General features: G+C 38.4%; 1 protein-coding gene across 1 annotated transcript in view; it reads right to left on the bottom strand.

The window, feature by feature from the left end:
• Positions 1-265: 265 nt before the first annotated feature.
• LOC125924655 (cytochrome P450 7B1) overlaps positions 266-24239 on the bottom strand; it is a 174537-nt gene continuing 150563 nt past the window's right edge. The window contains exons 4-6 of the mRNA XM_049633343.1: positions 23846-24052; positions 11808-11983; positions 266-4835 (exon numbers count right to left, since the gene is read on the bottom strand). Of these exons, the coding sequence (XP_049489300.1) occupies positions 4548-4835; positions 11808-11983; positions 23846-24052 (671 nt within the window). The 3' untranslated portion in view covers positions 266-4547. The remainder of the gene's footprint in view (positions 4836-11807; positions 11984-23845; positions 24053-24239) is intronic.

The raw sequence follows: 24239 nt of genomic DNA, 5'->3' as shown, positions 1-24239 counted from the left end.
CCCAAATTATTTTTTTTGTGAGAAAATAAACAGAAGTAATCATGCAGATTTTGAGTATAGAAACTCTTTTACCTTAGACTTGTGACCCCAAACTTAATGATAAAATGGAGAAAATATAATTAAGTGTTCCAGGAAAGCCAGAACAAGGCAGACAGATGTCCCCACATGGGTTGCTTAGCAGTGTGCCTTATTTTAGTAGTAAATAGCTTTTTTTCTTAATATCTTCAGAGCATTAAGTTTTTGCCAACTGAATGCTTCATTATATAAAACAATATTATTATTCATTTCCTTTAATTTGAAACTAAGGGAGGGGCTGTAAAAATGAAAAAAAAAAGAGTTCTTATGATATATAAAATATAGTTTGTAAAAAGATTCTGGAGCCTCAATGACTGTGTTTGGTTTGCTATTTTTATCATATAATCACAATACCTGATGTATATGTTTTATTGTGCATAATTATGCACATGGTAATTTCTCATTACAGAACACGACTCTGGAATGACTGATGGAAGGTTAGTTAGAACTAGTGGTAAATCAGAATTTTAGAACCTTTTTAAAGAGATGAATTTATTACTTCCAACGACACTTATAATAAATTGGTTGTGTGTGTGGTTTTCCCTAATAAATTGTGTGTTCTTGAAGAAGGGTAATCCAGTGCACAGTCTCATGTCTAGAATAGAGGCAATGCTCAATAAATGTTTGACTGAATAATGAACTATATGATGACTAAAAAAATATTCCCTTTAACAAATACATAAGAACAGTTTTTAAAAGGTGCAACCTTGTTAAAGTACCTCCTTTACAACTTTATGTTCGCATATTGCATTACACTTTTCAAAATAAATTCACACGTCTCATTATGTTTAATCCTCATCATGAACCCTCATTTCAAAAAGGCCTTATTATTTTTATTTTGCAATTAAGGAACCGAAGCAATGAGAAGCAAAATGACTGGTCGATGATAACAAACTAGTCATATCACAGCTAGAATCCATGTCTTTTAGCTTATTTCTACATGACATTTTTTTTTCCGATTCATAAACACTCTTTAATTCCTACATGTAAGCCTGTGACATGATTCTGGTTTGGTTCTACTGCCCATTCCTTTTATATAATATTTTCTCAACCCTTTTGTTTATTCTTACTTTCTATTCTAAATTCCTGGACACACTTTGAAGTTAAGCAGAAATTAGAAGTGAATAATTTCCCATGCTCTCTCTGCTGTAAGACAGAGTATACTGCGGAGACAAATGGAAGAATATGGTAGCTTCTCCTTCAGGGAATATGGTGGACTAGTTGTCCTCGTAGTACAAAAGGATGGGCTACACTTTGTGGCAGGCAGAAGATAAAACCTAGGGCCTCAGTTGGGAGTGTGTGTGAAATCCAAGACTGCTGCACCAAGCCAAAAACTTGCAAAGGGAACATCCTTGGTTGGTGAACTAGAAAGAAACCTTGCTCTAGATTTGCCTGACTAGGCAAGACTGACTAGATTTGCCTCTCTCGGTGGTGGCTCTGGGAAAAGAAAAAAAATCCCCAAAGCAGAAAGTCTATCCTGTCTATTCCTTATCACAGAACTGCTTTGTAGCTGATTTAGGGTTATAACCCACATTACCCATATATTTCCCATCCCTCATCTCCTCTCAAAGTACTCAAGCTGAAAACTTAAAGTGATCTGAGTTTGATAATAACATCAGTACTCACACAAAAGAAACTCAACTTCTCCCCAAAGGAATGAACCTTAAAACTCAGGTCTTAAAAATTTTCCAGAGATAAAATTCCAAGGAATACGGGCTCAATAAACAAGCCATACTGAGTAAGAGTTAAACTAACAGACACAGAATCAGACCCACAAAATACTAATGATTTAGAAATTTCAGATACATAACATAAAATAGGTTTCTTCATATACTTAAAGAAATGAAAGAGGATATTGACTGTATGACAAAGGAAAAAGACATAGAAAAGGACCAGGCAGATAGGAAGAACAAAATTAATCATTGAACTTAGCAAACTCAGTGGGATCAGAAGAAAAACTGAAAGCTAAGTTGGCAGCTGGCACCTGACTCAAAATCAACCCACAGAAAGGAGAGGATCATAAGGATCTAAGGATGGAACATAACAACTCTAGAACATCTTGGGGAGAATGAAGGCAGTCACAAACTGTGTGTGTGTGTGTGTGTGTGTGTGTGTGTGTGTGTGTGGTGTGGTGTGGTACCATGGTTGGGGACAGAGTCTGTGGCAGCCCAGGGTGAAGGATGGCTGCACACAGCAGTGGGAAGACAGGTGGGGGTAGAGTTCCTGCTTTGGCCTCTCCCCCAAATTAAGTTTCCCATGGATACAATTTCCATCGTGGGGTGAAAAGGTCATTAAAACACTGTGGGTGCATGTTATGGAATACTAAACAGCAGTTAGAAGAAACATATTAAATATACGTATATATCTGTGTGTGTGCATGTATGTGTGTGTGTGTATAGTAATATGGATAGATCTTTAAAAACATAGGGCTTAATAAAAAAAGACGGATCTCATGTATAGAAAAAGCACTTATGTAAATTAACCTGCACATAGGTAATATGTTTTATAAAAATACATACTAATAAAAAGATAAGCATCAAACACATCAGAACGTTTATGATGGGGAGGCGTATAATGGTGAAGATTAGGGATAATAAGATAGAGTAAGTAGATAAAGCCAGAGAGGTGTTGCTTGGACAAATCATAAGTGTGTACCATGAATAAGAAGGATAAGGAGTAGGATTACTCAATCCTCTGAGGTGAAATAAGAAGCAAGAAACAAACTCCATGGATGAGTTAAAGAGCAGATTAGGTACACTGTGAGAGTGAGATCTATACCAATTACCTAGAATATAAATTAGAGCTAGAAAACATGGGGAGAAAAGGTCAACCAACATGGAGTATCGAGTGGGATGCTCTAATACAGACTCTGGGAGAGGTATTATTCTGACATTATGGCTGAGAATTTTTCCCACCTGATAAAAGACACATATTCTCAGACTCAAGAGGCACTGTGACATGCAAGCATGATACAGAAAGACCAAGAACATCAAAGACAAAAAGAACATGTTAACACCATCAGAGAGAAGAGGCAGACTACCCTTTGAATAATTAAACTGACGGAAGGCTAACCTCTTGACAGCAGCAACAGAAGCCTGAAGACTATGCAGTATCTTCAGAGTGCCGTGAGGAAACAGACTTGTGCGCATAGCAAAGTCATCTTTTAAGGATGAGGGCAAAAATAAAGACATTTCCAATCAAGCAAAAATCAGAGTTTAGACCAGCAGAACCTCACTAAGAAATGTGTAGAGCATGTACTTTAAGAAGGAGAATATGAATGCTAGAACATGTATTTACTATTAAGTATTGTACTTTATAATGTTATTTTAAAAATCAATCGCCTTTTAAAACGAATAGCACAATGCTGAAATAGTAGAAGTTCCAATCATGCCATACAAATTAACTGAATTTTATTACCTGCTTCTCCTGATTATACACAGTATCATCGTTTATGTCAGATGGCAAATAATCACTTGGTACCCTGAAATTAGAAAGCTTTGAATCATGGACACAATGCTGCGTTATGGCATATAAAATTATATTGCATTATGTAATCAATCCAAATAAGCTCCAAGTCCAAAAGATGATGTGTCAAGAACAAATCCTGCTATCTAGTTTCTCAGTTTACATAAATGGAAGCGTCTAGGAAAGAGTTCATTGCAATGCTGATATAACCCTTCCAGTTTACACTGAAACCAAACACTACCATGTAATGATTTCAACATTTGCTCCTAACAACAGACCTAATACTAATGTCTCGGGCAACTGCTGAATATGAATAGGTTTTGTGTGTTCTTATACATCTTATCAGTATCTAACTTAACATGAGTGGTCTTACCTAACAAGAAATTTTGTTGCATTGAGCCATAGTATACAAAGTAATAAAGAACATTTATGGATGATTAAATATTGAAGTGAAGTTGAAGCATTTAATCTACTGCAAAACTCATTTAATGCAAACGTACTCAGGCGCTATAGATATTATTGATATTACACTTGAAGGGAACATTTTCATCCGGTTTATCTCATGAAAATTTAATTTCCTTCTTCTCTGAGAATTTTGCATTTGTTAGACTGTGTCCATTTCTAGCACAAATTTCCAGTTGTACATAAAGTGTGGTTTTACATATTAGAAAAGAACATGAATGACTTACAAAATCCCACAGTGCCAAATTTATTGCGGTACATTTACTATGACAGGTGAAAATCACAGTATGTAGAAAAACATAAAAAAGCTATTTTGAGTTTATCATTATGCTTATTTTGATGTCCATTTTCATGTCGACATTCTATTTTATTTTATGATAGGTTTTGTGCAGACTGGACTGATCACAGATCAAATATAAATTGACACTTCTTAAACAAACAAACAAACAAACAAAGCAATTACATTTGCAGAAATTCAAAACAAATTGATAAGCCAAGGACATTTAGGTTAGTTTTGATAGTTCTTTTCTTTCTTTTCAGCTTCTTTAAGATTTTACCTTGTACCTAAATAAAACATCAGAGGCTGGATGCCGAATACCAAACAGAAAACGGCTGCAGTTTGCTTCTATAGGTTTATCATCAATTATTTCTAAATCAAAATAAGTTAAAAGTACAACCAACAATTGCTTTATTTCAATAATTGCCAAAAATCGGCCCGGACATTTGCTGGCTCCAGTTCCAAATGGCATTAGGTAACACTTCAGTTTTTTTCCTTTTTTGAAAAAGGTGGTTTTCTTCTTACCATCTTCTACAAAACGATTAAATCTGAACTCCTGTAAAGAAGAAATAAGGAGTATGAAAATTAAACATTTACATGAAATAGTTTGACCTCCATTCCACAAAGTTTCCAGCTCTTCTTACAAGTTGCCCTTCTTACAAGGCCTCTCTGCATCCAGCAAATGCCAGAAAGCAAAGCGTGACCAAGTGCAAATCACGTATGAACTTTCAAAAATCTCAAATGCTGCTAGGGAATTACTTCTCCTCTATCATAGTGAAATGCACACACTGATAGGACTTTTCTTCCTAATTCGTATTTCTCTCTTAGGAAATAGATACACTTAGGAAACTCAGTGTAGAGGTCATCTCTTAGTTTTTGTTCTCTAAGATGGGTTCTGACTGATGGGCCCTTGGTGGACTGATGTTCGGTACAAGGTAAGGGCTCCTGCACTGGCCACCATTGTTACTCTGGAATAATGGCTCTTATTGGCCACAGGAGCTGCCTAATATGCTTTCTCTGCTCCTTCCCAGTTTGCTACTGACGGACGAGGGCTGTGAGCTTAGGATCCAGTGCTTATGTCCGGATTAAATGGACATAAAATGAAATGTGAAATCTATATAAGGCACTAGAGAGGAACTAAGCCACAAAATTGGTCTTGCTTGCTTTTGGACGTTGTACTGAATTTCTCTTATCACACTTCTATTACAATGGACTCTCTCTGGGTTAACTCTAGGGTTGTAGGTATTTCTGATATGTTTTCATACAGAAGTTACATTACTTGTCACAGAAAATTGTAGGCCTGGTTTATCTATGGTGGTTAGCCTGGCATTAATTTACTCTCGCTTGAGTTTCTGAGAGGAAACTGAGTGACCTTATTTCAGCCCATGGCAAATTAAGCCATTGATTAAATTACAGCACGTGGCATGCATGAAAACGACCAAGTATTTCCTATACTTGGTGTTCATTAGCATTAGACCTGCTCAGCACACAACTTTGATATGAACTATATGAAGTCAGAGGTAAAGCAGCAGGTCAGATTGAAAGCATTTCACATTGCAGTGAAAACCCTACAATATGTGGATGGATTCTGAATCCATCACAAATCATCTAATTTTCTCACTCAATATTAATGTCATCAAAATAATTTCTTTTAAAAGTACTGGGTTTGTCCTTACTCACCTAGATACCTTTTGTGATAAATACTCAATCTTAGAAAACACACTTTGGGTGGTTTCAATTCCATTTCAACTTGCAAGCTGATGCAATCACAATGGCAAAATTAATCTGCATTACAACACAAGTATTCCTGGCCCCTAGACAGTTCTCGGATGTATCTGAATAGGATCTAACCAGAGCTGAGCTAAAAATATCTGTGCATCCTTGTATTAATGACCAAGGACACTCTTGTTGACATGCATTTTGTTCCTGGAGAAAGAGTTACAATATGGTACTCTCTCCCGACGACTTTTTCCATTACTGGCGCCCAAGCCTGCTTGCCTGAGTTTAGGACTGCCGCTTCTTCCTTCTCACTGACCAATCTGAGGAGAGAACCCTCCACAAGAGCTTCTCACATAGCCAAGTCAGTTCAAGTTAATTTACTCATGAGATGATTTGTTGGAAAAGGTCTCACTGTACCTGCACTATCTAAGGCAGGAAATACAAAAGGAACAGTTAGCTTGGGTTACAACTTCATAGTGTCCTGATTATATAAATAAGCCAATAATTGCTTTACTTCATGGCTGTTCTGTTCTTCCTTGTGAAAGTGAATGTGCTCCCCTCCGAGAGGTCAGAGGGGCAAACATAAATGTGCTGCCCAGCCCTGTGACCTGCAGGTGGTGTTCACATTCAATTCCCTCAAATTTCTAGTCAATCAGCAATGATACTCTTCTAGTTTTCTACCACCTTCTATTAAATTTCCTTATAATAAACATCATAGGAATTCTTATTTAGTTGTTTATATTATTAAACAAGAAGAGAAAAGGCCAACTTCTGTTGTTCTGTTACTACCACCAAGCTCAAAGAACACATGGGCATAGGTATATTTTTGAGTTAAAATTTATTTTCAGTTTGTTTTCCATTGTCAGGGCATGGGGAACTAGAGCAGAAACCAATATTAGGAAAGGCCCATAGCAGATACTAGAGAGATGGTCTGGTTTTTACCAAAACGAGAAGGGGTATAATAGTCTCACCTGTAATATTCTGGGGTCACAGTGACAAAGAACAAAGTGTGAAGAACTCAAGATACACACATTCATTTGGAACAACTTAAATACAGGATTCATCATGTTGACTTAAACTCTTTGCAGTAACCATAATAGGTCAGCACTTCACAACTAAAGAAGGTTAATTAAATGCAATAATAATTAAGTGGATGAGAATAGAGAAATCATTTTTAAAAAGGTATGACACTGTAATTCCCCTTACTTCTCTAATCATTCTGTGGTTGACTTCTGAACATCTTTCTTCTGAGGTTTGTCTAGGCATCCATCATGGTAATCACATGGCTGTGGCCACTGACAGATTTAGGATAGGGTGTGTGGACAAGTGCTACAGGGGTAACAACTGTGAGGACATCTGATAGAAGTGCCTTTCTTGTGAAGAAAAAAAAAAAACAAATGTTTACTCACCGCTTCCCTTCTGGACCCACCTATATGTGAATAGTTATAACTGCTGTGGCCACCAGGCTGAAAATGGAGCTAACCCACAGGAATGGTAGAGCCAAGAAATCTCAGGAGATTGGAGTTGTTACGCTGTCTTATTGATCTCTGTATTTTCGAAGCACCCAACATAGTGCTATGCACATAGTAGAGGTTCCATATATGTTTGTTGAATTAATGAATAAATACATGATTAAAGTATATTTTAAAATCAATCTTCAAGCTTTTGAAGAAAACACAGATATTGAAAGAGTAAATAAACATGTAGAGAATGAAGCATAGATGAATATTCAGTGTTCACAAATAGAGAATGGTATAATAGCACTAGAAATCAATAATGGATAGACGATACAATTTTCTAGACAGAAAACAGTTTTGGTGCAAGTGACTGAGGACCATTGAACTCCCTCATTGGTATTCTCCAAATATTGTGTTCAGTTGAGTTTAAGAGATTTTTTTGAGCACTTCCCCGTATGTGAAACATTGAAGTTGAAAATAAAATGTAGTCTTGTTGAGGTAGGTGACATACAATACAATCAGATTTTGTATTCACTCAATCATTTTGGGTATAGGAATCCAGATTAGAGAAAAGATATGATTTCTTAAAATAAAAACTGCCAGTGCTTTGAGTGGATGACTAAGGGCCTGGACTCTTGCCCCAGCTTCATAGTCAGTACTCCTGGGAGCAAGACGACAGAGTTCTTTTTATCCCCATAACTTGGGTTCCAATTAATTTATACTAGGTTGAGAGAGTGTGCATATCTCTTCCCAGCTTTGTGTTTAGGGTCTTCATATTAGCAACGTGAAATCAGCCATGTGGGAGTATTTGTATCGCAATAATTGACAAAATTAGGGCTTTTCAGAGTGCCGTGCTGGCAGCACACCCTGGTTCCAACACAGTAGGTATGAAGGCCAATGTACTGGTATGGCAGAAACCCTCTCAACATGAGGCACCTAGCTCTGAGAACACAGCCATACGATAAGGCCAATTCCCTACACTCTGCGCTCTTAAAGACAAGAGGCTTTTAAATTTCTCGGTCACTCATTACGCCCATTGCAGTGCTTTTGGCATCACACATGCTCAGTATACATGTGTTTCCTTGAAGTATACGGATGGCATCATCTCTATACCAACGTGAGATACAGACAAAATATTAGAGTGCGTCTTCATCTGTTATGGCCAGTATATTTGTAGAATAATGACAATAATCAGAATAATCAATACAACAGTTTTAACAGTGATTCAGAATTTATACAAGGGCTTTCAAATTCGTTTATCACTGTATAATCCCTACACCTCTGAGAATGAGGTCAAATAAGGTCTTTCAGCCTCAGAGCTTTGGGTGTGCTCCAATGGCTTTGTAATTACTTTGTTTTTCTTCACTGTTACCTTACTTTAGGAGGCGACGTGGTTGCGATAAAGTGTTACTACTACCTTAAGTGTTTGCTGTTTCTTCCCTATCACTCAGTTGTGTCCCCAGGCTTCCTTTTGTACCTCACCACCTCTGGCCACAAAAAAACCAACCAACAGACTTTGCTCCAATAAACTAAGCAACCAATATTCAGGAAAAGAATAATTCTTCACACAGAAGTTACACATTGGTAGCTTGTAGACCCAGTTAGGTACCAAACACTTTTTGTTTAGTCCGTGTTGTGTTTTTAAACATTATTTTTCCAAAAATTTAAAAATTCTTAACTTTACCCAAAAGTCTATTTTCTGAGTTTAAAAAAAAAATTATTACTTTTTTAAAGGCCTCAGCCATGCCAGGTCTACATGCTTGTAAGAGCTGAATGTTAGTTCAGAAGTAAACAAATGGTTTTATTTAGATGCCTCTTGGGATCTCCATTCTCCATAGTTCTTACCACCCCTGATAGTCTTGCTACATTTATACACAAGACACTGCATCCATTTGTTCTAGTTAGATGCATATTTGAATATGTAATATTGATTCTGATTTAATATTTTAACTGAAGTATGTTTTCACTTTCAGAATATTCATCCATCCCAGCATCCCCTTATTTATTCACCCTGTGGACACCCTCATGTGCAAGGTACTGAGAATGCACAGAAGGCAATGATGTGGTCTTTCCCCTTCTGGAGCTTACAGCATATGGGAGCACAGACAAATAAACAAGTAATTGGAAAGCAGCAGGTGGTATGCACTATAACAAAGTACAACAGACCCCACAGTGGGCAATGGCAAATTCCCCGAGGAATGAGGTGGGAATCAGGAACACTGCCAAAGAAGAGGTGATTAAGGGTGATTCTTGTGGAGTAATCTGGAACCTCTTGAGTGGACAAGTAAGGAGGAACATTCCAGGAGTAGAGAGGTGTATGAAGGAAGACAATGGACTGTTTTTGGAATGTAATATTCTCGAGTCTCTTGGGCTTGAACATCCTGAAACCATGCCTCATTGGGTAGGAAAACCTATGCTCTGCTAAGACTCTTCAGTCTCTGTGTCCTCCAAGAATAACTATACTTATATTTGGAGCGAGTCTTCTTCAAGTTTCTGGCCTAACAGCTATTGTCTGTTTTCTATATCTAAGGCCAGGTCTTCCCATTCAAGATCTACAGGGCACAAAAGGCAGTAAGGAATATGAGCCTCTGAAGAGCTTCTGGGCCAGTGCTCTTAGTGACAAATGGCCAGGGACAGAATTTCCCAGGATTTTCTTCTCTTTTTTTACTGTCAGTGGATGGTAGTTTCATACGAATATCTGTTCTATGAGCATCTACAGCATCTCTTACTGTCATTCTAAGTTGATAAAAATGACAGGAATAAATCTATATGCCTGATAGTGGTAGGTGCTCAGTAAGTGTTTACAGAATGAATGATTAAGACCTTGCCGAATAATATAAAAATGGTTCTGAACCATACATTTTTCTGTGTCAATAATGACCAGCATTCCACAACTAATTTCAAGAAAATAATGTTGGCAAAAAAAAAAAATAGCTAGTTAATGGTGGTAATTTGGTAAACATTTATTATTTGTTGATAACTTTAATGTTGATTTTATTATCATGATATGAATGGTAAACTTAACGACTAGTAGAACAGTCACATAATGAATATAATAAACACAATTTAAATAAAGAAAAGAAACTACAGACAGAAACAAAATTTAAAAATATTTTTCTGAGATTAGTTATTATTTGCCCTATTTACTGAATATCTATGTGTTGATATTCTTTTTTTGATATTTACACATGTGGAGACAAAGCTAGTTGTCTGCAGAATGCTCACTCACTCACTAATACCCTACTTCTGATTTGCTGTCACCATTTATATATTGCCTCTTCTTCTGAAACACATAGAAATCATATGCACACTTTCCCTCTCACTTAAAACATTTTGCCTTTGCTGATTAAATAGATGCACTTTTTGCATCTTAGTTGGAGTCTATCCTCTTCTTATTAATTTCCAAAACTCAACAATACTTTAATCTAGCCTGGCTGCAAACCTCTAAGTTAGAAACTGGGTTTTAAAGTGGTCCAGCTATAAACTGCCCAAAAAAAGCACAGAAGTTCACCTTTCAAAAATAGTACTTTATATACAAAAACCACTATGGCAACACCATTACTTCATGAGACACACAGGCAGAATATGACTGCATTCAATTTGCATGCAGGTGGTGAACCTCTGAAGTGGTATTAAGGGATGAGCCAGGGTGGATTAATTTCCAGTCTTTGATATTCATTAACTCCAGCTTCAGAAAAAAATACAAGGAGATGACACAATTACCCTCAGAGCTTCACCCGTGAGCAGCAGCTTTACAATCTGAAGTTCGTAATGCCATCCTGATTTATCAAAAAGGGGCATACACCTTTGGTAAGAGGTGAAAAAGTATATGGGCTTAACTATGGCAGTGATGGTATTTGATTCTGGGACAGTCAACCCCACTCTGGAAACACTTATCAAAACAGTCATTATCGTTTATTCTCTAAGCCACCTGTCAACAGTTAGCCCTCTACGGTTTTCAATAATTCTCTGCCAAGCAAAACATATTTTTTTGGCCTACAGGTAACGATAGGCAAGGTACCATGCCTATTTTGTTTGAAGAAGGTAGCATTTAGTCTCATCATTCTATTTCTATTTGTAGATCACAAAACCTTTGAAAGAGAGATACTTAGGAAACACTTCAGTAAACAGGAAAACTTTCCCATTGTTAGAAGAAAAGAAGTCATCAATCCATCTCAAATTCCTTCTGGGACAAGGTGGAAGAAGCAAGCTACAGAAAGAGAGTATGAGGCCCCTATCCCTCTGCCCCTTTCCCTGTTCACGCTCTCGCTCTCAAAAAAAAAAAGAGTATAAGGAAGAGGAAGAGGAATGTGCTTGCAGTTATCTAAGAAGTAGCAATGATGCATGTTTACCTCTGGAGCTTCAAAGATTTCCGGGTCATAGTGTAAGGCTGGAGGAAAGATGGCGACCAAGTCCCCCTTTCGCAGACAGTAGTCCTGCGGCTCTGAATGTATAGTCAAATCTTCTTGAACAAAACGGAAGATGCTTGAGAATGAGCATAGTCGTAAAACCTCGAGAATGGTGCTTTCTGAAGGACACAAGCAAGCAACAGCTTATTAAAATACAACTGCTCCTGAACAGTGCACTCAATTGCCATTAAGCTCATTACCAATAGCTTTGATTGAAAACAAAGCCCTTTCGTAATCAGATCTGTTGAGCACCAAGAGGTAGCCATGGTGGCCTTTCATGGCCAGAGTGAGGAAGAGGCAGGGGAGATAGCTGTGACCTGGCCCTAATCACAGAAGGCAACAGTGGTGTACTTGGGCAGAGAGCCATTAACTAGGCTTTTTGTAGGAAGGAAAGGTTTGTAAGAGAGGAATGCTGTGTTATAGGTATATCCTTTGGACATTAAAACCATATGCCCGTTCAAGTATGGTGCTGGTGGGTTATTTCACCAACCTTTAGAACAGCTACCTCTTTAAAACCAGGCTTGGACAGTTAACAACCACTTAGGTAGTTCATAGTAAAGTAATTGTAGTAGTGCTTTCTGCGATGGCTTAACACTTAATATCTTTTATGCTAGCTGTAAATAAAATGTGGGTCAGCATTTGTTGGAAAAATTTCAAAGTAAAAAGACTTTTATAGGATTCAGAAGAAAACCGTATTTCCCTCAGCATCCAGGGAAAATAACAGTCACCATCCTAACCTGGAAGATTCCAGAAGCTGAATGTCCTTGCTTTCCCAGTGGCCTTCACCTTTTGCTCCTAGCACGACAGATTTTATGGCTAATTTCCGGCAATTTATCCTGGCAGTTTGAGGAGGAATTCCTTTGGGAATAATATGCATAATTTGCATAAATCATTCCGATAGCATGCATATCAGCATGTAGCTCCTGTCTAGGTCTGCATCTCTGCCTTCATAATCAAAACTGACTATGTTTTCACCAGCGTGAATGGGTCCTAGAATATAAAGCTTGATTCTTTCTAATCAGCAATGTGAAAAAGAGCTCCAAATTGAGCATTTGTCCCCTTTCACATGGTAACAAATGGTTGTGTTTATGGTTCGCAATTTAGAATCACACACACACACACATACATACACACACACACATCCCAATTTCTCAGTGTTCAACAAAGCTCTGCAACATAGAGTACTCTGTTATGAGATTATAGCAATGCACTGGTCAGTGAGGGCTTGCATCCGCTAAAAAATAAAAATAAATGCTATTTCACTAAAACTTAAATCTACACACAGCTTGCACAAGGATATCAAGTAGCTTTGGGTGCCTTCTCCCAGGATGTTTTTCCCTAAGCATGCATTTGTCTGAAGAAATGAGGCTGCGGTCAGCTCTGTGTGGCCAGTGTGGTGATTCAATGTGACATACAGTGAGGCAGTGCATATTCTTTTGGACTGCCTTCGTTATTATAATCAGGCAGAGTCAAATCGGTTTGTTGGTGATGAGGCCAGAAAAGAACTTTGGTTTTGGAACATGGACTCTACCGCAGATAGCCACAAGGCACCTGACACGGCGGATTTCAGCCGGCAGGACACCACTGACCAACATTTCTGTGCTGAAAAGCAAGGGTCGGCTTCCCATGTACTGCTGCTGGCTCCATTGGCTCAAGAGCAGAGTAGCATCATTTTGGCTTGTGGTGTGAAACGGTAGCTGACATATGTAGCAGTGAGGTTCACCCAACAAGTCCAGTAGGGGTGTGGGAAGAAGAAAGACAAAAGCAAAAATAATTGTGGGGCGGCTCTGTAACAGGGCAGGCATTTACCAGTCCAAACGACACGGTCACATCCGATTGGCCGATGTGCTCGAGGGAAGCATGGCAGCTTGCGCCCACTGCAGTATCACAAATGACAATTGGGCAAGCATATCTTATGCAGAAGTTAATCACAATAATGGAGCACAAAGTGTGGCTTAGCGGTCAGATCGTAAATGACAAATCTGTTTTACCTTCCAGTACCAGTTATGTGCGCAAGACGAGGTTGGCCATCGCTCTGAGCGATCATGCTGATAATCATTAGATGACAAAAGTAATGAGTTGCATTATTATCAACAATGGAGAGGAGAGCTTCCGTGGCTCTGTGTCACAACACACAGACACAAAAGCCAGCAGCTTTCCCACCAGCCCCCGTAAGAATGCAGGCAGAGCTATATGTTGAGAAGAATGACAACTGCACAATAAAAAAATTGCAGCCTTGACTTGTAGTTGTCATAGTTGAGCAGACACCAGCCAGTGCCACTGACGGACCAGCTGGGCCCTGGGAGGACTTCCATGCTGCACCAGGAGGTACAGTAAATTATCCTGCACGGTAGAGCAACATCTGTTTCTGTGCTAGTGCCGAACAAACAAGGCAATTTAAAACATACCAAGGGATAACCAAGCAACAAATGAACATGACCCTCATTTTTTTCCTCCTTCTCACACACGAGGTGTTAAACTTCATTGTGCAAGCGCTCCACGAAAGAGAGGCCAGGTTGGTATTTGATAAGGTGTTGTCAGAGAGATTTTGCAGATTTCCAAAATGGAAAGAAAAAGCTTATAGTATTGTTATTCTTAGAATCTTCCTTCCCCCCCTTCTATCGTCATTTCTTTTCTACCAAAGCTAGCACTCAGTTCTCAATTCGCTCTAGAATTAAAAAAAAAAAAACTTTCCATATACTTATAAATATTCAGTCTTTAAACCTAATTTGCTATACTTAGTTCACATGCCTTCAAGCATTTGTCTTCCAATTTCCACTGAATAAATGCGTACTAATGAGAAGTAGAGCAAGCTGCTGAGGCAAAGCTGGGTGACTTGGGTCTGGCCTGCCACCAGCTTGTGATCGGCGGGCAAATTGAGTTAAAATGAAAAGTCTTGTCAGCTGAAATTCAACATGGTAGCCAAACAGCAAGCTGTCAATCATCCAGCCAAAACAAGGGACTGTAGGTAATAAAAGGTCATTGTGATCATTAGTGCACTTGGCTTTCGTACGCAAGTTAATTTTAATTAAACATGATCCCTATCTGTAAATGTTTTATAAAACTTATTGTGCATAATGGATTGTTAATTTATACTAACATTTAGCAGGTAATAGGACCCTCTACTTCTGAAATGCCTTGTGGAGAAATGGCTATCGAGAATGCAAATATTTTGGGGATAATTTACACCAGGCACCACAAGGTGCCAACGATTCGATTGTGATTAAGATCAGGCTGCCTGTGTTTTATTAAGAACTGAGCTTTACTGACCAGTTCACGCCACGAAATTGGATTACAGAATTCCCACCATGAACTTACAGTGCAGAGCCTGAACCACCTCCTTCACCTGGCTAGGAGAGATTTGTTTCTCTTTTCAGGAGCTAAAAATATTCTGATTAAGTATCCCTCCTAAGCAGAAGCTGGGGAATGTGTTGAGCTAAGATGCTTTACCACGTAACTGTGAAGGAAAATGGCAAACGAGAGGAACTGCTGGTAGGAAGAGGCATACACACTTTCTCTTTTGCCCTCAGATCTCAATTCTGGCTGTAATAATTGACAGATGATTCTCATTTGCAGATTTAAAGTGCTGAAGCAGCTCATGACAATCAATAATGCATGTAACGATGCAAACACAAATAAGCACATCCAAGTTTCTGCCTCACACTTAGGCCATGTCTGTATATGTGGAATGAATGTACTGTGACATGGCCAGGCTGTTAATTTGGGTCATCTTAATGATCGGTGCAGACTGTCACACAGTCTGATTAGCCATGGTGATCCGTGGATAGCAGTGATGGCTGGAGTGAAATGGACAGCCAGCCCCTGCCACAGTCCACTGGGGCTGAACACTTGGGCGGTCTTACAAAGGTGTATGAGAAGGGGGGACAGGAGGATCTGCAGGCAGTGTTCCGGAAGGTATGAAGAAATGGAGTGAGGCTCCGGGTGTGTGTGTGTGTGTGTGTGTGTGTCCATTTTTACATAACTGCCTTCAAGACAGGTAAGAAGGTAAATTAGAAATTGCAGTAATCAGATCACTTGAAGCAGATAGCTAATTTTGGGCTCAACAACTGCTTAATATATTTTAAATCAAGTTAGCAGTATGTCTGAATTGGTACAAATGTCTACTTTCACTCTGCACTGAAGACACAACATTTGGTTTTCTGCTAAAATGTGGAAATGTAAATTCAACATTCATTTGTTCAATAAATGTTTATGAAGGTCCTACTCTGCTCAGGGCAGTGGACCACTGCTGCCAGGAAAAAAAAAAAAAAAGGAAACACGGTTTTCTTGGCCTTCATGGTTTGGCCTTCATGGACACTGCAATCTGGGTAGTTCAAAGTTGGGAAGTGCGTATAAACAGGAACGTGGGGCAAGATTCTAGAGAAGATTCTGCACAATTTCTGAGCAGACACCTCTAAAGATGGCATTCATAAAGTCCTGGAAACATAAAGGCAAAAAAAAAAAATCAAATTCCTCTTCCACACATTAGCTCTTTAAAAATATTTAAAGACAAATGGGGTACCTGGTGGCTCAGGTCATGATCTCACCGTTCCCGAGTTCTCAAATGAGCCCCACGTCAGGCTCTGTGCTGACAGCTCAGAGCCTGGAGCCTGCTTCAGATTCTGTGTCTCCCTCTCTCTCTGACCCTCCTCTGCTTGGGCTCTCTCTCGCTCTCAAAAATAAACAAACATAAAAAAAAAAAAGACAACCATCGTGTTCTTTTTATTTTTATATTATTTTTTTTACATTTATTTATTTCTGAGAGACAGAAAGAGACAGAGCACAAGCAGGGGAGGGGCAGAGAGAGAGGGGGACACAGAATCTGAAGCAGGCTCCAGCTCTGATCTGTCACCACAGAGCCTGATGCGGGGCTCGAACCCACAAGAACCGTGAGATCATGACCTGAGCCAAAGTCGGACGCTCAACCGACTGAGCCACCCAGGCACCCCAATCATGTTTTTAAATTGTGTGTCAGGGATGACATGGCCTCAGTCTCTTGGCATCCTAGATGAATTCAATTAATCAATGTGCCTCTAAAAGTGTGGCAGAATTGGGTGTGGTGTTTCAATTAGGAACGTGGAAAGGAACTACTTTCTTTACCTTGCATACCAGACTTCTATTCATGTTTTGTCGGAAGCAGAGGAGCAACAGATTTTTGAAATCATATCACCACTGACTTAAGCTTTGTGATACCCTACAGGTTATCAGCTCTGGCTGCCCATCAGAACCACCTGAAATGGTATTAAAAAAATAAATGTTCCATTCCAGACCAATGGAATCAGAACCACTGCATTAACTAAACCTTTAAATGAGTGGTTTTGAACCTTGGTTGCACATTTAGAACCCTCTACCTTGGTTGCACATTTAGAACCCCCATGGGGAGCTTTTAAAGCCATCAGCCTGCACTCCAGACCAACGGAATCAGAACCTCTGGGGGTGGGACCAGGTATGAGTAGTTTTTAAAGCTCCCCAGATGATTCCAATGAACAATTAAGTTTAAGAACGGCTGCTTTCAACTATTCTGCTAAGCCACACATTTCCTCACCCTGTTGTTATGCGGTTGATTTTTGACCTAAGTATAGTATTTTGCCTTCTCATTGTTTCCCTTTCAATTCCTGTTTCCAGTATTCATTATATTGTCTAACCCTCTTAGCTTTGTGCTGAACTGAAAATTTGATATACATCCAGATCAGTCTTTTTCACTTTTTGACCAATGTTTCCTTATATTACCTATGAAAATCTCACTATCTGATTTCTGGTGTAACCCTTTGTGGAAGATACCTTACCTTCCTTCTCCAGTTAGAAGTTTCTAAATAAGAAGACTATCCCCACTGGAAGAGAGGATTTTATTAAACCTTACTATTACTGTCTAAATTGTTTATGATTTTGGGGGCGCCTCGGTGGCTCAGTCGGTTAAGCGTCCGACTTCAGCTCAGGTCATGATCTCAAGGCTTGTGAGTTCAAGCCCTGAGTCAGGCTTTGTGTTGACAGCTTCAGATTCTTTGTCTCCCTCTCTCTCTGCCCCTCCCCCGCTGGCACTCTGTCTCTCTCTCTCTCTCAAAAATAAATAAAAATAAAAATTTAAATTATGTATTATTTTTCAAATACACAATTATCTTTAATACTGAATGAATGTTTTCAAAACAACACCCACAATTGTGACAAATAACCACACTAAGATGTTAATGATAAGGAGAACTGTCTGTGTGTGTGTGTGGGGGGGGGGGGGGGAGGTGTATGGGAACGCTATCATCTTTGTAATTTTTCTGTAAATGCAAATTTATTTTAAAATGAAATATCTATTTTTATTTAAAAAAACACCCCCCAAATTCTGATGTGAACCTCTAGCCCCACTATTACCCTCAAACCCAACTGCATCTGAGAATTAGTGATACATATCCTTGTAAAAGAGTGGTCAAGTTCTCTGGTAAAGTTGTAGAGCATTTTCCCCCAGAAGTGACAGTATTTATGGGTTAGCATTTAAGTCAGAGCTGGCATCGATTTCTGGCTCTGCCACATACCTAGCTGTAGGAGGAGTTGAGCTGGTTAACTAATCTTTCTGAATCTTGTTACCTAATAATTAAATGAAGATAATAGTACTTTTAAATTAAAAAAGCTAATATATGTAAAGCAGGTAGCACAGTGCCTACCACATAAGAAAATGATAGTTGTTAATACTGCCATTCATACTGTTCCATCTGGAAATTAAAAATATAGTTAACTCTATCATTATCTTGCTCACATTTTCTGATCTTGTACATGTGCTTATCATGGCTAGCTTTGCTGAATCAAGACACAAAGAATCCCTCTCCCCTCTCAGTTTGGACAATGAGAAAGGGCTCCGAGGGCTCTGCTATGAGACAAGTCTGAGGGAAAAGGGTTGGATGTGGCCAGAAAACCCTTTACCTCTGTAACCTTAGGCAGGTTATTTAGCACCTTGAACATTTTCTCCTCTGTAAAAATAATGGCAACATAAGAGCTGCCCTAGTCCCCCAGTATTTTGGCAAAGATCACCTGAGAAAATGTAGGAGTCCATAAAATTGCCTTGAAATTACGAAGTCATTAATACATTTAACATGGACTATGTCTAATGATCATTATGTGTTACTAAAGGATCTTTATTTTTTTTCAACTGATCATTTCTTTGTTTCTGCTTCTTTCTCCTCACTAATTGGGTTTAGCAAGTTTTGATAGAATTTTGTTGGAGAATCACTCACTGCAGGCTCATAATTCTAGGGGTTTTATAATATACAGTCTCCTTTTAAAAAACTGTTAGACATTTTGCTGAGCTTTAGTTTTACAGCACCTCCTTTTATTCCAATAACCCTCACTTCAGCTGCAGGTGCAACTTTTCTCATTTTCAGAACACGTAATTGAACAAAATTAGGTGCCTGCAATACACCTGAGTTATTCACTTATTCAGGTCAGAACTTATAATCCACTTTGACTTAGGTTCTTCTTACCTAGAGTATGTTTGTTCTTTCATGTGTGATGCACAGAAAGAGCACTCCTGCGGGGTAAGGTAGATGTGAGTTAGATACCAGTTTGATTCACAAATAATTGAAAATGAAGAGAACAACATAAACATTGCAGGGATGGCATTGAGGTTAAATATCATTTTGGGGATAGCAATAGATAACATTTATTGAACCCATACTTTTAAAGTTATTTATATACATTATTTAGGCAAATGTAGAAGTAAGAGGTAATATTAAGCGAGATTATTTGCTCTCCGTTTGTCAAAATTCCAATTTTGAGAGCATCTTTCCCCTCCTTGCATTACCTTTTTTCTTCTCTCTGACTCATCTTTTCTCTTTTTTCTTTCTCTGTCTAAATCCTACCTCCACTCCAGGTTTCTCTTTCTGGGAAAACTGAAAAATTCTTACTTTTCTCTCAGAGTTTCTCAAACTTCCATTCTATCACCAATTCTTCCTATTGAGATTCGGCCCAACTGGCTGTTATTTGAGCCTCATTGCATTTACTATCTTATTTTAAATTTATATTTAACTTTTGTTGTAGAGACCTTTACTAAACATCAATCGATATAAAATTTTGGTGAAGTCATGATAAGCAGAGTCCTCATAATAAGTTATATAAGTATACAAAAACATAAAGTTGTGTTTTTCTTTATCTAAAAAAAAGGTGGAATGGTTTCAGAGAAAGATTCTCAAGAGCATTGGAAAAAAAGCATGAATCCCTCACAACCTCTTACAACAGATGATTGCTTTGAATTACTTAAACAGGCTTGGTACTTAAAAGCCAAATCTATGGTACATATTTTAACTTTTGCTGACATTAAGTGTATATTGATGTCAGAGGAAATTTGATACATGGAAGGCCTAGAGGATTGAGCCACAAATGTCAATAATACATGCACAATGATTCGCATTATGATAAACCCATGCCCCATTGGGCTCTGTCTTCTATAATCACTCTAAACAAGAGACATCATTTTTGTTCAGGAATAAAGCACTCATTTCTATGGCATTCTAACTTTCTTTTCAACCTTACTTTATAATCAATGTATGCTGACATGCCAAATCTCTGTTAAAAGAGATTTCTTCTTCCTGGTTAAAAAAAAATTTCTTCTTCCTGGTTAAAAAAAAATAGTAGCATTCATTTCATCCTTGTGATCTTTTTCCTTATAATAATAGAAATTCAAGATGTATTTATTTTTAAAGAAATATACTTAGAATATATAGAACTCTGTCCTTAAGCACATGAGAAAGGGGAGACACATATACCCCATATCAGGGGGTACATTGTAAATATTTAATTCTGTAAATCTTCCTTTTGTATGTACAGTTCATGCTCTACTCATATCGAGAAATATTCACAATTGAACTATGACCAGACGCAGAGGTTATCTGTTGTGTTACTAATTCATGTAAAAATTTGCTTCAATCTGCATCAAACTGTCTATCTCGTGCAAGAAAAAATGCACACTATTTTCTAGAAGATTAAATTCTCGCAATGAACAACACTGGCCTCTGCTGGTAACCGAGGTCACGATGAACAGAGATCCACCTTTTCTAGATTGCTGAAGGCTCTGCCTTTATCCAGGTAGATCTACACTCTCTTAGAATAACTGTTTTTCACCTGTTGATGATAAGTGAGCTGTAAATTAATGAGGGCTCCAAGGATGAAAATCTCTAGCACTAGCCATGGACCTAAATGGACCCAGACTGTAGATCTGGAACTTGCCATTTCTTCTGATGAAATAAATTTAAACATTTCTGCTTTAATGTCACAATTTTAAAATGACCTTTTCTTTCACATCAGTCCTCATCAGGGAAATACAAATCAAAACCACACTCAGATATCACCTCACGCCAGTCAGAGTGGCCAAAATGAACAAATCAGGAGACTATAGATGCTGGAGAGGTTGTGGAGAAACGGGAACCCTCTTGCACTGTTGGTGGGAATGCAAACTGGTGCAGCCACTATGGAAAACAGTGTGGAGGTTCCTCAAAAAATTAAAAATAGATCTACCCTATGACCCAGCAATAGCACTGCTAGGAATTTACCCAAGGGATCCAGAAGTGCTGATGCATAGGGGCACACGTACCTGAATGTTTATAGCAGCACTTTCAACAGCAGCCAAATTATGGAAAGAGCCTAAATGTCCATCAACTGATGAATGGATAAAGAAATTATGGTTTATATACACAATGGAATACTACGGGGTAATGAGAAAGAATGAACTATGGCCTTTTGTAGCAACGTGGATGGAACTGGAGAGTGTGATGCTAAGTGAAATAAGCCATACAGAGAAAGACAGATAACGTATGTTTTCACTTTTATGTGGATCCTGAGAAACTTATCAGAAAACCATGGCGGGGGGGAAGGAAAAAAAAAGTTAGAGAGGGAGAGAGCCAAACCATAAGAGAATCTTAAAAACTGAGAATAAACTGAAGGTTGATGGGGGGTGGAAGGGAGGGGAGGGTGGGTGATGGGCACTGAGGAGGGCACCTGTTGGGATGAGCACTGGGTGTTGTATGGAAACCAATTTGACAATAAATTTCATATTAAAAATAAATTAAAAAATAAAAATGGGAAAAAATTATCTTTTCTTTCAATAACAAGATGCCGAGAGTAAAAGAGAGTTGATGAATTTCAACTAAATATTTAAGAGTAATAACTGTGTACAGAATATAAACACATATTCCTTTAAGTTTATTTGCTTTACTTCCCAGTATCCATCATCTGATTCAGAAAATGCCGCTGAAATTACTGGAATACATAGGAAAGCAACCTTGAGTTTCATAGATCTATAAATCTACCCAGAAAATACTGTGTAGCCATGTGAAGGTGACTACCCAGAATTTTATGCACATTGTTTTTTGGATTTGTTCACCAATAATTCTGCAAAGACCAAAATAATATTTGTATTTTGGTAATGTTGGGATTACTTTCTTTCTCCAGGCAAATATAAAATACTTGGATAATGTATGCTAAATTACTTGGATAATGTATGCTAAAGACTATACGGTGATACATTTTTCCCAATTGATCGAACAAGATAACCAAGTGCCAGTACAAGACAAGCTTCCCGCTACTGCTTCTGATGGGTCTGAACCTAGTCCGTGGGAACAGTCTCTTAGAACACAAGGGCCATTCTTTTTAATATCGCCCAAAAGTCAACACAACTCAAGATCTGTGAGTTCTTTGCGCTCGGAAGTTCCCATCAAAGAACTGGAACATATTTATTTTATTATTATTTTTTAATGTATATTCATTTTTTGAGAGAAAGAGAGACCGAGGGCAAGCAGGGGAGGGGCAGAGAGAGGGGGAGACAGAATCGGAAGCCAGCTCCAGGCTCTGAGCTGTCAGCATAGAGCCTGACGCGGGGCTCGAACTCATGAACAGTTGGGATCGTGACCGGAGCTGAAGTTGGTTGCTTAACAGACTGAGCCACCCCACCTTTTTAAAAATGTGAACCTGGAACATATTTAAAAGATAAAAAACTGAGGCCAACACAGGCTAAAATACTTGCTTACATTGTCAGGAGTGGAACAACGGATACATATAAAGACATATTCCTACCTGTGCCCAAAGGGACTTGGGTTATTGTACAGTAAAGGATACCACAGGATGAAATATCAATACAGAAGGGACAGAGAATAACTCATTGATACGGAATTTAACTTCGGGAGTTAAAGTTTATTCACATAAACATATGGTGTGTCTTATCAAAACTGGTCAAGGAAAATGCAATCCATTGTCATCGAAAGCTCATATCACTGGTGTACACGTCTATGTAGAAATAGAAAACGAACGTAGTCACTCCTGACCTCCAATATATTTGAAATAGTGGCTATGCATATCTCATGAGTCAGTGATTATTTTATAAACTACTGACATTTCACATGGAGTAATTAGTAGTTGCTGCTGCTTCTTTTCCTCCTGGCTCCCTTTCCTTTTCTTCCCTCCTTCCTTTTTCTCTCCCCCAAGTATGTTTAAGTCAAGAAGTTCCAGTGGAAATCACTTTTACTACGTTCTTGAGAATCATACACTGCAAGCTGTGTAAAACATCCTAACCTCTGCCTTAAAATATAGATACCATTTTAGGGAAGAATAAATACATTTGGTACACAAGTTGCCTTCTGACATACTTTCTTTTTCAATCCCCAAATACCTTTCTTGTCAAGATAGTGCAGCAGTGTTTAGAAAGCGTTAGCACACCAACAGATGCTCAGAATCAAATGACTTAATAGGCATAAACTTTTTTTTTCAAATAATTGCAAAGCTTTGGTTTAGCCTTTTGCATACCTTGCATAGTTAATTACCTAGGCCTTAATGTTTACATGTAATGAGAGTATCTACAGCTATAAACTACATAATTTATAATTGATGTAAATGGGTGTTATTATGTCAATTAGGCAGCTGTGTCCTCCACCTCTTGGTAAACAGCTTTGAGTGATAAACTGAGTTTGCAGAGAGGTACCTTCTTTTCTTCATAACAGATAAAAATAAATTACCTAGGTAGACCAGGCTGTCCAATTGTTCTCTGGTGAGGTGGATGGGAAATCCAGACCCTTTCTTTTGACCTGTTGACTGCAGCAAATGGTCAATTTCGTCACGCAGCACTGCCATAGCTTCTGGGTGCTGTAGGAGGTAATACATCGCCCAGAACATAGTTGGAATAGTGTTTGTCACAGAGGCCCAGAGAAAGCCTAAATGATGTGCTGGGAGAAAATAAGTGAAAAGGAAGATTAATAGCGTTTATTACACTGATTAGATTTGCAGTGTGCTAATTAAAAGATGTTAGGACACAGACCCAGCCAAGGATCAGTGCATGCTAATGAGGACCAATAGGCTTCTGAAGTCTAATTTTCTGCTTAATGAGAATAGTTTAAAATGTAATGTGCGTGT

This window comes from Panthera uncia, chromosome F2, assembly GCF_023721935.1.
Source record: "Panthera uncia isolate 11264 chromosome F2, Puncia_PCG_1.0, whole genome shotgun sequence".
NCBI classification, from domain to species: Eukaryota; Metazoa; Chordata; class Mammalia; order Carnivora; family Felidae; genus Panthera; species Panthera uncia.
Note: the sequence above shows the minus strand (reverse complement) of the source record. Positions and strands in the feature narration are given on the sequence as shown.